At 42.6% G+C, this 14,183-nt stretch overlaps 2 protein-coding genes and 1 pseudogene across 2 annotated transcripts in view; 1 reads left to right on the top strand and 2 right to left on the bottom strand.

Moving 5' to 3' along the window:
* Positions 1–1,226: 1,226 nt before the first annotated feature.
* Positions 1,227–6,173, bottom strand: LOC109465031 (annotated as a pseudogene).
* A 1,100-nt stretch (positions 6,174–7,273) lies between these two features.
* Positions 7,274–10,768, top strand: LOC109465048 (cytochrome P450 2U1-like). The gene is made up of 4 exons (XM_019762191.1): positions 7,274–7,566; positions 8,287–8,375; positions 9,177–10,145; positions 10,526–10,768. The coding sequence occupies exons 1-4, from the start codon at positions 7,289–7,291 to the stop codon at positions 10,708–10,710; spliced, it is 1,521 nt and encodes a 506-aa protein (XP_019617750.1). The 5' UTR covers positions 7,274–7,288; the 3' UTR covers positions 10,711–10,768.
* A 1,169-nt stretch (positions 10,769–11,937) lies between these two features.
* Positions 11,938–14,183, bottom strand: part of LOC109465020 (techylectin-5A-like) — an 8,712-nt gene continuing 6,466 nt past the window's right edge. The window contains exons 7-8 of the mRNA XM_019762144.1: positions 12,876–13,088; positions 11,938–12,231 (exon numbers count right to left, since the gene is read on the bottom strand). Coding sequence (XP_019617703.1) covers positions 12,113–12,231; positions 12,876–13,088 — 332 coding nt within the window. The 3' untranslated portion in view covers positions 11,938–12,112. The remainder of the gene's footprint in view (positions 12,232–12,875; positions 13,089–14,183) is intronic.

The raw sequence follows: 14,183 nt of genomic DNA, 5'->3' as shown, positions 1-14,183 counted from the left end.
TTCTTGTAAGTTTTTTTCCAGTAACAGTCCAAAATCAAATAACGTAGAAGTGTAAGGCTTGGCGTAGCTTCCGGTCGTTAGACAGAGTCTCCCGAGCCGTAAAGTTGCTGTGTGTGAGGTCGAGGGAAGGCACGGAGTCTCCGACAAGTTCGTTGCAATGGGACAGGTTTATTCTGCTGAAGACCCTGCGTTGTTACAGCGAAGCACACCCGCGAGACGGCGCTGAGTAACAGTAGGTGGGACGGTAGTTTCCCCTTCCTTCTCCGCGGACTTCAGGAAAACCCCTTCGCTGGCTCGGAGCCGAAAAAGTCTAAGTTCGGTGGCTCATGTTGACTTCGGTGACTCGGGGTTCCCGTACTCGTGGAGTCCGACGGAGTTGCTTTCTCCCTGATTGTTAGTGTTTTCCTTCTTTTATTTCCTCAAAATCGGGGTTCCGCCCTCCTCCAAATTTGGCTATTCTCATCAGAATTTGTCATAGCCGATTGGCCAAGACTCTAGTAATTTGACAGAAATCATTTAACAAAATCAAAAGTCCCTTATCAATTGAGCAGACATTTGGGAGGGAAACATGAGTTCTAGTTCATTAAATCCTTGTGTTCCGGGGATCACGACCTAACCTTTGGATTAACCTTTGGCGAGTTCATGTCCTTTACAGAATCAAAGTTACAAGCGGGGAAACCCCTGTAAAACGTTGTTCCCCCTCTTAGTTTCAATAACAGAACGAATTTGGAGAAATAACAAGCCTGCCAAAGGCTGTATGCGGAGTAGAGTTTGTCCTGGTCGGGACGCGGGACTCCCCCGTCTCGTCAGTTACTCAGCGCCTTACAACAAGTGACAGTTGGAGGTTTCCGTTATACTTGCTAATAACTACTCAACACTCTCGGGGTGTGACAGATCAGAACTAATAACTGGTGGGGTCTGACCCCTACAAGTTACAACAGGTTTCATTCATAACTGGCCGGATCTCTGGAACTTATTAGATATTTTGATATAACGTAACACTATACTGCCGGCCCAAGAACGAGGTATGCCGGTTGTTAGTCGTGCTGTGTTCAATAAAGATATGTCACTCATCATTACTGGTGATCGACTGTCGACGCTAATTATAGTGATCGGGCGGGCTCCTTACAGAAGGGCCTAACACGCGTACGGGTGACGGCGCGTCTGTAAAATCTGTGGCGAAGCCTTTCAGGGTGTTCCGTAGCATTAAAAAAAGAGTACAGAGATTCTTTTGTACTTTAGACCAAATTTATTATTAAAAAGAGTAAAGAATACACATGTTTATTTCTCTACAACAATGTACCTCTGACGAAGACCTCTAGTTTTCTTATGCATTGACGAATAATACAAAACTGCACAAAACGTGTACAATTTGTGTACAACGCATTTCCACTAAGGTCAGTTTCACAAATTAAAAAAGTTTTTTTACAATAAAGATAAGTCGAGGTGGCTAAAAGGACAAAAGACTTTAACAGACCTTTACATACCCATATGTCCACAATCAAACATTTTAACTGATGTCGTCTAAGTCTCTATCTAACATTATCAAACAGTGGATCGCGCGCTTCAACGGGACATCTTGTTGGCGGTTTTCCACATAAATGTCAAAGTCGTTCGGTCACTGAACTGTTCGCTGCATCAGGGGGGGTTCCATATGTGTCTGAGAACCCAGCTGACTGAACTGTCTGTTGCACTCCTCACACGTAGGTTTTTCACCAATGTAAGTTCGCATGTGTGCCTTCAGTGAATCCAGCACACTGAACTAGACCTGTAGGGTTTCCCTCCTATATGTATTGTCATGTGCTTCTTCAGAGAACCCAATTCATTGAACTGTTTGCCACACTCCTCACACCTGTAAGTTTTCTCACCAGTGTGAGTCTTTCTATGTTTCTTCAGACTTCATCTGTAGGATTGCTCACCAGTGTGAGTTTGCCTGTGTTTCTTCAGACTACCCAGCTGACTGAACTGCCCGCTGCACTCCTCACACTTGTAAGGTTTCTCACCAGTGTGAGTTCGCATGTGCTTCTTCAGATCACCCAGCTGTCTGAACTGCCTGCTGCACTCCTCACACCTGTAGGGTTTCTCTCCGGTGTGAGTCTTCATATGAGCCTTCAGAGAACCCGACTGACTAAACTGCTTGTTGCACTCCTTGCATCTGTAAGGCTTCTCACCAGTGTGAGTTCGCATGTGGTTCGTCAGATGACTTTGTGTGCTGAACTGCCTGCTGCACTCCTCACACCTGTAGGGTTTCTCCCCTGTGTGAGCCCGCATGTGTATCTTCAGATCCCACAGCGAACTGAACTGCCTGCTGCACTCCTCACACCTGTAGGGTTTCTCACCTGTGTGAGTCCGCATGTGTGCCTTCAGACTACCCAGCCGACTGAACTGTTTGCTGCACTCCTCACATTTATAGGGTTTCTCACCAGTGTGAGTCCGTACGTGCTTCTTTAGATGACCCAGCTCTCTGAATTGTGTGCTGCACTCCTCACACCTGTAGGGTTTATCTCCAGTGTGAGTTCGCATGTGTGCCTTTAGACTACTCAGCGTGCTGAACTGTTTGCTACACTCCTCACATCTGTAGGGTTTCTCACCAGTGTGAGTCAGCATGTGTGTCATCAAAATACTTGTTGTTGTGAACTGTGTGCCACACTCATCACACTTGAAAGGTTTTTCACCAGTGTGAGTTCGTACGTGTTTCTTCAGTGTACCAAGCTCACTGAACTGTTTGCTGCACTCCTCACACCTGTAAGGTTTCTCACCAGTGTGAGTTCGCATGTGTCTCTTCAGAATACCCAGCTGACTAAACTGTTTGCTGCACTCCTCACACCTGTACGGTTTCTCTCCAGTGTGAGTCCGCATGTGTTCCTTCAGACTACCCAGCCGACTGAACTGTTTGCTGCACTCCTCACACCTGTAGGGTTTCTCTCCGGTGTGAGTCTTCATATGCTTCTTCAGATGACCCAACTGACTAAACTGTTTGCTGCACTCCTCACACCTGAAGGGTTTCTCACCAGTATGAGTCCGCATGTGGGTCTTCAGACTACCCAGCTGACTGAACTGTTTGCCGCACTCCTCACATCTGTACGGTTTCTCTCCGGTGTGAGTTATCATATGCTTCTTCAGAGAACCCAACTCACTAAACTGTTTGCTACACTCCTCACACCTGAAGGGTTTCTCACCTGTGTGAGTCCGTATGTGAGTCTTTAGACTATCCAGCCGACTGAACTGCCTGCTGCACTCCTCACACCTGTAGGGTTTCTCACCAGTATGAGTCCGCATGTGCACCTTCAGATGACCCAGTTGACTAAACCTTTTGCTACACTCCTCACACCTGTAGGGTTTCTCACCCGTGTGAGTACGCGGTGAGGCTGACGTCAGCGCTTCTGTTGCCATGGTGATGGAGTGTTTGTCCTGTAGAAATAGAGAGAATATTCCTAGCTTAGCGAAACGTTTTTAACGACAAGTTTTTAACGATGTTATTGATGATAACTTTTGCGAGCCAAAATAACCAATCATCAATGCACGTAGCCAATTTTTATGGAAGAATCAAAACGAGAAACCTGATATTCTACACCTCCGGGAAGTATAAAATGCATTCACAATGTTTTACAATTCCCAGGATGCAGTGCGACTGGGGGTAAAATCTCCCAGGTTGCATAGCGCAGGAAGGTAAATGTATTTTGTGTGTTGATGTGTTGGGATGTTTTACAACGTCAATTGACTTACTATGAATCGAACCTTTTTGAAACAAATAACAAATGTTTTTGTTCCGTCAACACGGAACATGTGGTTTGTAAAGATGCAGTACTGTAGTAACGTTATTAAGAAAACCGTTCGTCATTAGAAAAGGACATACAACTAATATATTGATCGAAATAATTCAAAAGATTATAGTCTATTAATATTAATGAAGCAACCCTCATTGTTTCAGTTGGTTTCATTAACGAAACTCAATGTAAAAAAAAAACCCAGAGGAACACAACTCAGATCACAAGGCGCTATGCAACCTGGGAATTTTTGCCCCTAGGTGAAATGTTTCCTGGGAATGGGAAATGGTAGGTAACAACTGCTAAACATTTTCGGACCTCTCATTAAATCGACCATACCAGTAATGCTACATGGCTTTCAAGACAGCTGATATCACAATACAGACTACCCCCTCCTGAGAGTAGTGTGGTATAGGCCATAATAGTATCAAACGGCTGTTTAACTCTTACAAGGCACAACAGCTGTTGATGATGGACTGTACCACATTACATACAGCACGGGGGTGTCGAAATATCCCAAAATAGGTTGTCATCTATTTTTTTTTTATTATTTCAGCTGTTTTATTCATATCAATTCGATTCATATCAACCATAACTAATGGTTGATATGAATAAAACAGCTGAAATATCAATCATTAGCTATGGTTGATATGAATATAACAGCTGAAATATCAACCATTAGTTACCGTTGATATGAATAAATCAGCTGGAATAATAAAAAAAATAGATGAGAACCTATTTTGAACTAACCAATGGTCATTCTTAGAATACATGTAGATTTTTTAATCAAAATATTTCAGGCTTGGGTGAAAGATTGAGATGATGTTACATAAATGAAGAAGACAACTCTCCTGGCATGTTATCTCTCTATTTGGCTAATTTCCACTCTTTTCGGCCGTCTTCTATATAGCCTCGTACAGGCTAGGATTTCATCGGAATTTCTTATTTGTGTACTGTACCTTTTTTGTGTCAGCCCTCCGTTAACATAGCCTCCTTCGCAGACTTGTTGGGTGGCGGCATTATTTTTTCGGTGAGCGACGCGAGTTATGCCGCAGGTGCGGCGAACTGTTCTCTCAACGGACAAACTCCCTTGGCATGCTTATCTCTCTATTTGGCCGATTTCTACTCTCTCCAGCCGCCTCCCCAAGCCTGGTAGAGGCTAGGTTTTGCCGCCGAGGGAGTTTTTGCCGTGGAAAGAAGGTAGATCTCCGCGGCATAACTCGCGTCGCTCACTGTTATATCTAATGATCGACCCCGAACTTAATGATCGACCCCTAACTTTAACCTCATGACCCAGACTACCCGAACCCACACTAACCCTATTGAGATTAAACCAGTCCACGTTACACTATCACCGAGTGTGGACTCCTGGCTGTGTCTCTCCTTCAAATAGCAACCTCTAACGGACAAAGGACATAACACTCACCAAAAAAATAATGCCGCCACCCAACAAGCCTGCGAATGAGGCTAGCGTTATTATAAACCTAAAACAAGCCAAAACAAGGCATAGCCCAAACAGCTGCTTGGAGAGTAAGTTGTTCTCATTATAGTAACACGGAGTGTTATCTGTTGAAGACAGGAGGCATTCCATGCATTCCTTCATCCATATTTAGTCTGAAGGAACAACAATGTCAGAAACATCCATATGCTAAAAGTGGCCTTTCATAATTCTAGCTCTTCAAACAAAGCGTCTGCCTCTGAGATGTATATGCCTGTAGTATTGGTTTGGTAACAGTGCTATTTACATGATAATGACATATGTTAGGTTCCTTCCACTCCCAAAAAGCAGGCTCAACAAAGCACTTAAAATCACCAGTCTCTTCCAGACTAACGACGTGGGTTCAGAAACAGGAAAATGTAGCCAATAGTGAGAATAACCGCCAGGGGAGTTTAGCAACGATAAGTTCATTTGCTCGCGGGGTTCGGAGGGGTAAATTTAACCCTCCCACGGACTGACTTTCTTCGCTAATTTAATTAGTTCCCTTTTTGGCACATTCTAAGATCCGTACCACCGTAGGAAGGCCTAGTGGAGGCTACAAAAACTTATTGGACTTTCTTGGAGGAACACATGTGGTAGGCTACATAATTCTGTTGTTAGCTACTTTTTCTCTCGTTGTAAAGAAAACTGCATCATCCAACGATGAAAATAATCTCGATTGCTTAAACCAAGGAGGTTAAGGGTTTAACTTGAGGATGTGGTATGAATTAAATAGAAAAACAAGACATTACCTTGCGAGTATCAGCAAAAACAGTTTGATGAATGAAGGGTGTCCTTGCTGTAAGGCAGGAAAGTCTGTAGACACGTCCTTTCACAGCTTCAGCTTGTCTGACAAATGGCATACTGTATTGTGTCGTCTGTCAGGGAGGGTCTAATTACCATATGCTGTGGCCAATCAGGGGTCGTCTTTCACGTGGACATTCACGTGAACAACGTGACGGTGGCAGAACGTGTTGCGCCTGCGCGAAACCCGTAATGTATTGTGCATAGGTTTAAGCACTTCGGCGGAGTATTTATAAATGAATGAATGTATTTCATTATTGTGTTTTGTGACATTGTCACCCAGCCAGTACAGAAGTCACATAAACACAACAAATACATGAAAAGCGGCCGAAATAGCGGCCGATTAGAGCATGTAACAGATCGAGTTGAAATAAAGGCTCAAACAAAGCAAACAAACAAATCCAAGTGAAATCAAAGGTCATACTGGAGACATCAAACAAAGAACTTAATTCAACGTTAAAGTTGTACATAACATCATTTTGGTACATAAAGTCAACCCAAAAGGACATAAAGTCAACTCAGAAGTACATAAAGTCAACTTTAAACATATGAGGCCATATGAACGTGCCAGGGGAAGAGAAAAAAAAGGGTAAAGAAATCCAACTTTATTAGAGGATTCTTTCAACAGTGACAAGTTTGAAGGGTAAAGATAGTGACCTCCAAATTTTTGATGACTACTAGTATCAGTCTCGCGAGAGCGCGAGACTAGGTCCGAGACTTGCATCGGTCTGCTGGGCCCAGCAGACCGATGGGAAGTCTAGGGCATAATTTGGCAAAGGTACGTCAGAGGTCTTGCTTGCATATTATCCAACAATATCGTACCTCGTCCATGCCAAACGATAAGGATTTCAAAAATGTATTACATGTTACTAGGTAGGGGCTATGTGAATAATTTGCATGAACATTTTGCTAATGAGCAGGATGTAAATGTAGGCCAGTTACAGGTGGTCATCACCATGCATAAGATTTATAAAGCACTAAATATGTCATGGAGGTACAATGTATGAGATAGCCGAACTCTAGTTTTAAAATCATTTAAAATCATTTTAAAATTTAACAGCTGGCATATTCACGGTTACATAATGTCCGCCTAAGCTTTTTTAGCACGCTACTCTTTAAATGTAGGCCCCTGCACCCCCTCTCCATAAAGTAGTACAATCTGAAGTTCAACAGTGTGCATGTCCCATGACCGTGGTGCAGTCCAAAGTCCAGCGCACTTGCTAGCGATACGCTGTAAGAAATGGAGTCGGTTGTGGCTTTTGTTAGCGGTTTCCCGGCTAACCTGACCCTCCAGTCCGCCCTGGTACTGGTCCTGGTCTTCCTGACGGCCTCCTGGGTCCTGGGCGCCGGTAGTCGGCAGAAGAACCTCCCGCCAGGGCCGAGAGGACTGCCCCTGCTCGGTAACCTGCTCAGCGTTCGCCCGAGCCACTTGTTATCCAACCTGGCGGCATGGAGGCAGCAGTACGGGGACGTTTTCTGTGTGAGGATCGCCACCAAACTGGCTGTCGTGCTCAATGGGTAGGTTTTACTTGTGTATACAACTGTAAATAATAATGTTGAATGGGAGCCGCGGGCTGGCAACGGCAAGACTAGACCCATTCATTACACAATGGCACGCAATACTAAAACATTTGTGTATATATGTAGACATCACTAACACACTAAATTCACTTGTCTTTTGCGCACACAGAATCGGTTACCTTAGAAAGATGTTCCTAAGTGCCTTTACTTTTATTTCCCCTTGTATATTTGTACTGGTCACTTGTTTTGTAACTAACACATGAATGTGCTTCTGCTAATAACTCGATCATTATTGGTCTCAGCAGTACAAAAGAAGAAGAATCGCAAAGCTCTTTGTATAATTGTACATCGTGCATTCATTCTTCCAACCCCCAGAACAGGTTGAAGATTTGAATAATGTGGCTATACTATCATGGAAGTTCATCTGTGTTCAACTTGGTAGTTACATGTTTAAAGGTAAAACTTGGTAATAAAAAAGCTGTAGGTTTTCTCTGAACAAAAGTTTTAAAGTTAGAAATACGGCTACACTGTTGCATGCCCTTTCAACCGTCATGTATTATTGTTAATGTCAAAACGGAATTGACATTAACAATAATACACGACGGTTATTTGAAATCACTTTGGAGCTGTGAGATGAGCAAGGTTTGTAAGTAACTCTTACTGTCAATGTATCAGAACAGTCATGACGTACTACTGTATCTACCTTTATATCTACAGACACAAGGCTGTCCAGGACGCGCTCGTCAAGCAGCCTGAAGTATTTTCTGACCGCCCTCCCGGAACCATGGGCTCGGACAAGGACCAAGGTATATGTAGGGAATGAGAAGGCAAGAAAAGGAAACAGATATCTTAACTAGGAAGGTTAACATTTGCTAGGGAGCAATTGCAGCAAAATATTTCACCACATTCCCCGTACCAAAATGGACCTATCCCCTCCCGAAATGGATTATTCCTCTGTCCAAAATGTAAAGTGTTCCAATAGTCTATACCCACACGCATCAATGGAATCTTCCAACGCCTTCTGTGTTGGACCATGTAGAACCTGTGTTCTATTTAGAACTGTCAGTTGGCGATTTGGGTCAATGGGTTTTCGTATTAGCGCACAGGAGCCAAAAATGTCAAAAATAGCAAAAAAGCCCCATTTTCACATAACTTTAAAGTAGCACACGCCAAAAACGTAAATACCAAATTTCAGGTCATTTGGTTTCGATATTAGGGCACCGGGGCCAAAAAGAAATAGCCAAAAAGCCCTATTTTACACAATTTCGAAGTGGCGTATGTCAAAAGCGTGAAAGACATTCTTTGTTCCTGTGCCCAAGGTATCCCCATACCGAATACAAGTCATTCGGATTTAAGATCAGGGCTACAGATCCCAAAATGTACATTTTTTTGCATGAAAATGGCCAAAAAACTCAAATAAAACAATTCTAAAGCCTGTATCCATAAAATGAAAAAAAAATGTCTGGGGGATATTTTGTTACTCTACTTTCATGCCAAATTTCATGTCATTTGGCCAAAAAAAATGAATACAATTAACGAAATTACTCAATCAAGAATAGATACGCAAAAGATTACAGATATTTGAGGATATTTTCTTCATTCTGCAGGTATTGGCATGTCCCGGTACGGGGAAGATTGGAAGGTGAAACGTAAAGTCGGCCTGACCGCTCTCCGTCAGTTGGGCATGGGCAAACGTAGTCTGGAGGGCAGAATCATGGAGGAGGCTTGCACCTTGTCTGACATCCTTGCGGAAAAGGGCGGCACTGCAACGGACATGTCACTTCTTCTGTCAAATGCCGTTTCTAACATCATCTGTTTCATGGCGTTCGGTCAGAGATTCGAGTGCAACGACACGGAGTTTCAGAGGCTCATGCGATTGAGTTCGGGGATTTTAGGTGGGTCTGGGACCTCCGGATCTCCTATCCCTCGGTTTATCCCCTTGGTAGGCAAATTGCCCTTCTTCAAAAAGGAGCATGAAAGGCGAATGAAAATGCTCAACGAGGTCGACGATTTTATCAAAGCCAAGATCAAAGAACACCAAGAGACTTTCGACCCCTCCGACATCCGGGACATTATTGACGTGTACTTGATGGAGACCCAGCAGCAGGCCCCGGATGGAGAGGACGGTACCATTACAGAACAAGGGATGATCGGCACGGTGAGAAGCCTGTTCATCGCAGGAGCAGAAACAACAGCTACGACCCTAAAGTGGGGGCTGCTGTACCTGGCGCGCCACCGTGAAGTGCAACGAAAAGTGCAGGACGAGATCGACAAAGAGTTTGGCGCCAGTCCTCCAAGCCTGTTCCAGCGACGAAAGCTGCCCTACACCGAGACCACGATCCTGGAAATCCAGCGGATCCGACCCGCAGTACCGCTCAGCGTTGCTCACAGCACCTCCGCCGCGACCGTTCTGCACGGCTTTGACATCCCGGCGAACACTCTCGTCATCCCCAACCTGTGGTCCGCCATGATGGATCCGGCACTGGCGCCGGACCCCGAAACCTTCAACCCGGACAGGTTTCTGGACGAAGAAGGATCTCTCGTCCGTCCCGAGTGGTTCATTCCTTTCTCACTGGGTGAGTTTAGGTTGTTTACATTTAAGTTTACCGAAGGAAAAGATATTGTTTTTGCTCTGTTTCTTCTTCTCCAAACAAATAAATAAGGTCAATGACCTGAACCAGACGTCTGTTACCATGGTAACTACTGTTGGATTACATCATGTTGCAATTTTATAGCAGGAGGGACCATATGCGAAGGTAAACATTTGCATTTGTTTTGCAAATGTTACCTTTCTAGTTTTAATCATTTCCTTGGAACCTGGCTATTTAGATCTAATCATAGAATCTGGTTATGATCATGAAGACAAAAACATGTAAAAAGCGTTTGAACATATGTCACTACCGGCACTAACAACATGTATCACTTCAATTTTTTGTCCCTCTTATCCCTTGCCTAGGACGGCGTCAGTGCCTTGGTGAACAACTGGCCAAGATGGAACTGTTCATCTTCCTGACAACCTTGCTGCAGCACTTCACATTCAAGCTGCCAGACGGCGCCCCTGCTCCGTCAATGGAAGGCACCTTGGGTCTTGTTCTCGCACCCAAAGCATACCAGATTTGCGCCATTCCAAGAGATAGCTAGACCGTTTGATACTTTTCAACTTATCATTAGATTATATACAAGCCTTTATTACCTTCGCCTAGAAGGTTATGTTTTTATGGGTGTTTGTCTGTGTGTGTGTATGTGTGTGTGTCTGTCTGTCTGTCTGTTTGTCTGTCTGTCTGCAAAAAAGATAACTCAAGAAGGCTTTGGTGGATTGTCTTAATATTTGGAGGGTGAGTGCTACAAGTTGGTGATTACAGAAAAGCCGCCTCGAGCTCCTACTCTGGTCATGCGGCGCAGATGAAGCAGATGATCAAAGAGACTTAACGTTATATACTAGTATCCTGACATTGATCATCCCTGAATAACTTCATGTGTCCTTTTATTTTAAAAAATGGAGATGAAGATATTGTTTTTTTAAAACTAAAACAAACGGTGTGTTGTTTGGTATAACTTTGCCGTCACTTTTTTCCTTTATTTCAAGTACTGTAAGACCTAGGATTGCCGTATATTTGAATACTTATACTTACTTGATACATTGAAAAGCACAATCTACTGTGTTGTTTAACAATCCTGTTTCTATATGCATATATTTCTTTTGATGTGTCAATAAAGAATCTCTATAAAATATCCTCTATAGCTACGTAAACGTAATAATACTTCAGGACCGAATGAAGTAAAATAATATACAGAAATACTGTTGTTTAAACCTGTAGAAAATTTTCTGAAGCAGAATACAACAAACAAACAAACAAACCTACAACATTGGCAAAGAAATGCTGAATCTTTTATTTGTCAAAAAAGTTCTAGAGATTTCTGTACAAGGAAAAAAGTAACTTTGTTTTCAAGAAAACATTATGTCATCCCACCTCAGAAGGGGGGGGGGGTACTGCTCATTTCCTTCAAAATACCCCAACCTTAAAACAATACACAAAAACGTGCCTTATGTTTCATATCTTGAAATAAAGGTAGTTCATTCTTTCTTTTAATTTTACCAATCAATGTCTATTTGAATAATTGCCTTCGAACTATACGTAATGTGTTTACAACATTTTTATACTAAAGGTGATGAATCAACTTTTTGTGACTACCTCATGTTTTAAACAAGACGTCATCATAATATAATTGAAACTTTATTTGCAAAATCATGCCCGAAGGCTAATTGCTTTTACAATCAAGTATACTACTCATTGCAATACAGTAATAGAAGACAGGCAACAACTGTCTGGAAAAACTTCTACTTCTACTACTACACTAGCTATTATAGGGTTCGACTTCTTCTTCTTTGAAGGCAGTGGATAATGTCAATATAAATCCCGCAGTCTACCTATTGAAAGAAATACCCAGCTGCATACCCATTGTTAAAAAAAGCTACTTGTGTATTTGAACAGAAAATATGCGGAAATGATAGAAAGAAAAGCCATGCATCTCTTGAACCAGTTTAAGGTACGCTGGCGGCAGGCTCGGCCGGCTTGTGGCGGATCTTCATCTCCACATACGGGATGGCTCTGTAGCCCTGCCACGGTACCCAGCTCACTGACGACAAGGTAGCTTCAGAATCTAGGGAAGACAAAACAGAGAAACAATGAAAGGATAGAACGGGTATTCGAATTTCAGTGAACAAAAATACTTTTCTTTCTGCACGACCAGGTGTTTTATTCAGCCGACGTTTCCAATGTCACCTTCCTCAGGGCAATTCTGACTGGTTCACATTGCACATTCACGTACGTTTGGAACCGCATTGTAGATACTGTTCCCCGTAACCGTGTATATATGTACTTTAATTATTTTGTGTTTGAAAACGCATCTATAAGGCATAGATACATGTGCTGTGCAATTTGAACTAGCAGTCAGAATTGTTCTGGGGAAAGTGACAGACAGTGACTTACCAACCTGATGAAACTATTTATGGAAGTATATTACCTATTCATGGAGTTCTGCATGTAGCTAGAACTTTGCAACCTTGCTGTATAAACCAATGATTAGCCAGGAGTGTTACAATCCAGGCTATTGTTTACATTGGCACATGATAGAAAAAAAAGTATGGAATTCGAAAGAACATGATATATGTATATGCCATGGGTTTAGATCCGGATTTTCAAGTGTGTATTTGCAGAAAGTATTTCCGAATTACAGAACAAAATGTTGACATCCTGCAATATTGCAAAACACTGAAAAAAAAAAGCATTTTTACCACAGCTTACCGTCAGAGTAGTCTCCGTTTAGGTTAGCGTCAAAGCACTTGGCGTACCACCAGCCTCCGCGGTAGGCGCTGGCACAGTTACCGGTGGGCAGAGTGTCGTGTTCCCGGTCCTTGGTACTGAAGGGCTGGTCCCTATGGACGTACAGGGCGTCCCCCGCAGTACCAGTGTACTCTCCCAGCTTCAACCTGCAGTAACACATAAAAAGCTGACATTCTCACAGTGAAAATTAAACTGTTCTCTACGTAAGAACAATTTGGCTTACCGGAATTTTGAAGCCAAATCACTCGATCTTCATTAGCTTTCTGACCCGAGTGCTGTAGACATGTGATTTTTCCACGTGTGACGTCAGCACTTAAATGAAAAGTAACCTACAGTGGGTGTCACTGGAAGACAGAAGAAAAATGTCCAGACTATGCATGATGTACAAAATGACTAATAAACTGGTGGACGTCCCAATTAGTAAGTACCTAATACCAGCCCAGAAGAGAACAAGAAATAGCCATGCCTTTAAGTACCAGAGTTATCAACCAAGGATTGAGGTGTTCAAAACTCATTCTTTCATAGAACTATCGCAGAGTGGAACTCGCTGCCACCAAATACAGTAGGGGTATTATTCTTAGATATCTTGGATTTTGGATACTAATATTTCCCTGGGAAAATGGGTGATAGACAGAGAAACAAGTAGATAAAAAGAACGTGTTAGGAACGTTGATAAGGAAATGCATTTTCTGGTAAAAATATAGTTATTGCACAATTGACTAATTTAAAAAGAATAAACTGTAATAAAAGAATACAATGCTATAGAACGTTGATTAGCAAATGTGATGTAAATGGCCACAAAATCAACCTAAGAATTGCGGGACTTTCATAAAGAGATTTTACAGACACACTAAACGGGAACGGAAGGTCGTTGTCTAAGACATGACACAACAGGGATGACGGGAAACAAAGATGCTGCTTATCATGAAAGTTCATCTGTGTTGTTAGTAATCATAGTAAAAAGTTTAACCTTATTCCAACACATAGTTTACAAATTTTTAACGACCACTGTCGCCTTCATCAGGATAATTAATGACCAATCACTATATAACGTGATCTCGCGAGAGTTACGGTTTACGTCACGTATCAGTAAAATCTCGTGTGAATAAGGTCACGTGTTTGTAAACCGTAACTCTCGCAAGATCACGTTGTATAGTGATTGGTCATTAATTATCCTGATGAAGGCGACAGTGGTCGCTGAAAATTTGATCTCTCTGTAAGCTGTGTGTTGTAATAAAGTTCTACGTTTTACAAAGATGCTGCTTACTG

The sequence above is a fragment of the Branchiostoma belcheri genome, unplaced genomic scaffold (assembly GCF_001625305.1).
Source record: "Branchiostoma belcheri isolate BF01 breed outbred unplaced genomic scaffold, Haploidv18h27 scaffold146, whole genome shotgun sequence".
NCBI lineage: Eukaryota > Metazoa > Chordata > Leptocardii > Amphioxiformes > Branchiostomatidae > Branchiostoma > Branchiostoma belcheri.
This window is presented reverse-complemented; position numbering and strand designations above follow the sequence as displayed.

Coding starts and splice junctions, on each gene's coding strand:
- LOC109465048 (XM_019762191.1), top strand. CDS start 7,289: ATGGAGTCGGTTGTGGCTTTTGTTAGCGGTTTCCCGGCTAACCTGACC. Junction 7,567..8,286: donor CTGGCTGTCGTGCTCAATGG/GTAGGTTTTACT, acceptor TTATATCTACAG/ACACAAGGCTGTCCAGGACG. Junction 10,146..10,525: donor GTTCATTCCTTTCTCACTGG/GTGAGTTTAGGT, acceptor TCCCTTGCCTAG/GACGGCGTCAGTGCCTTGGT.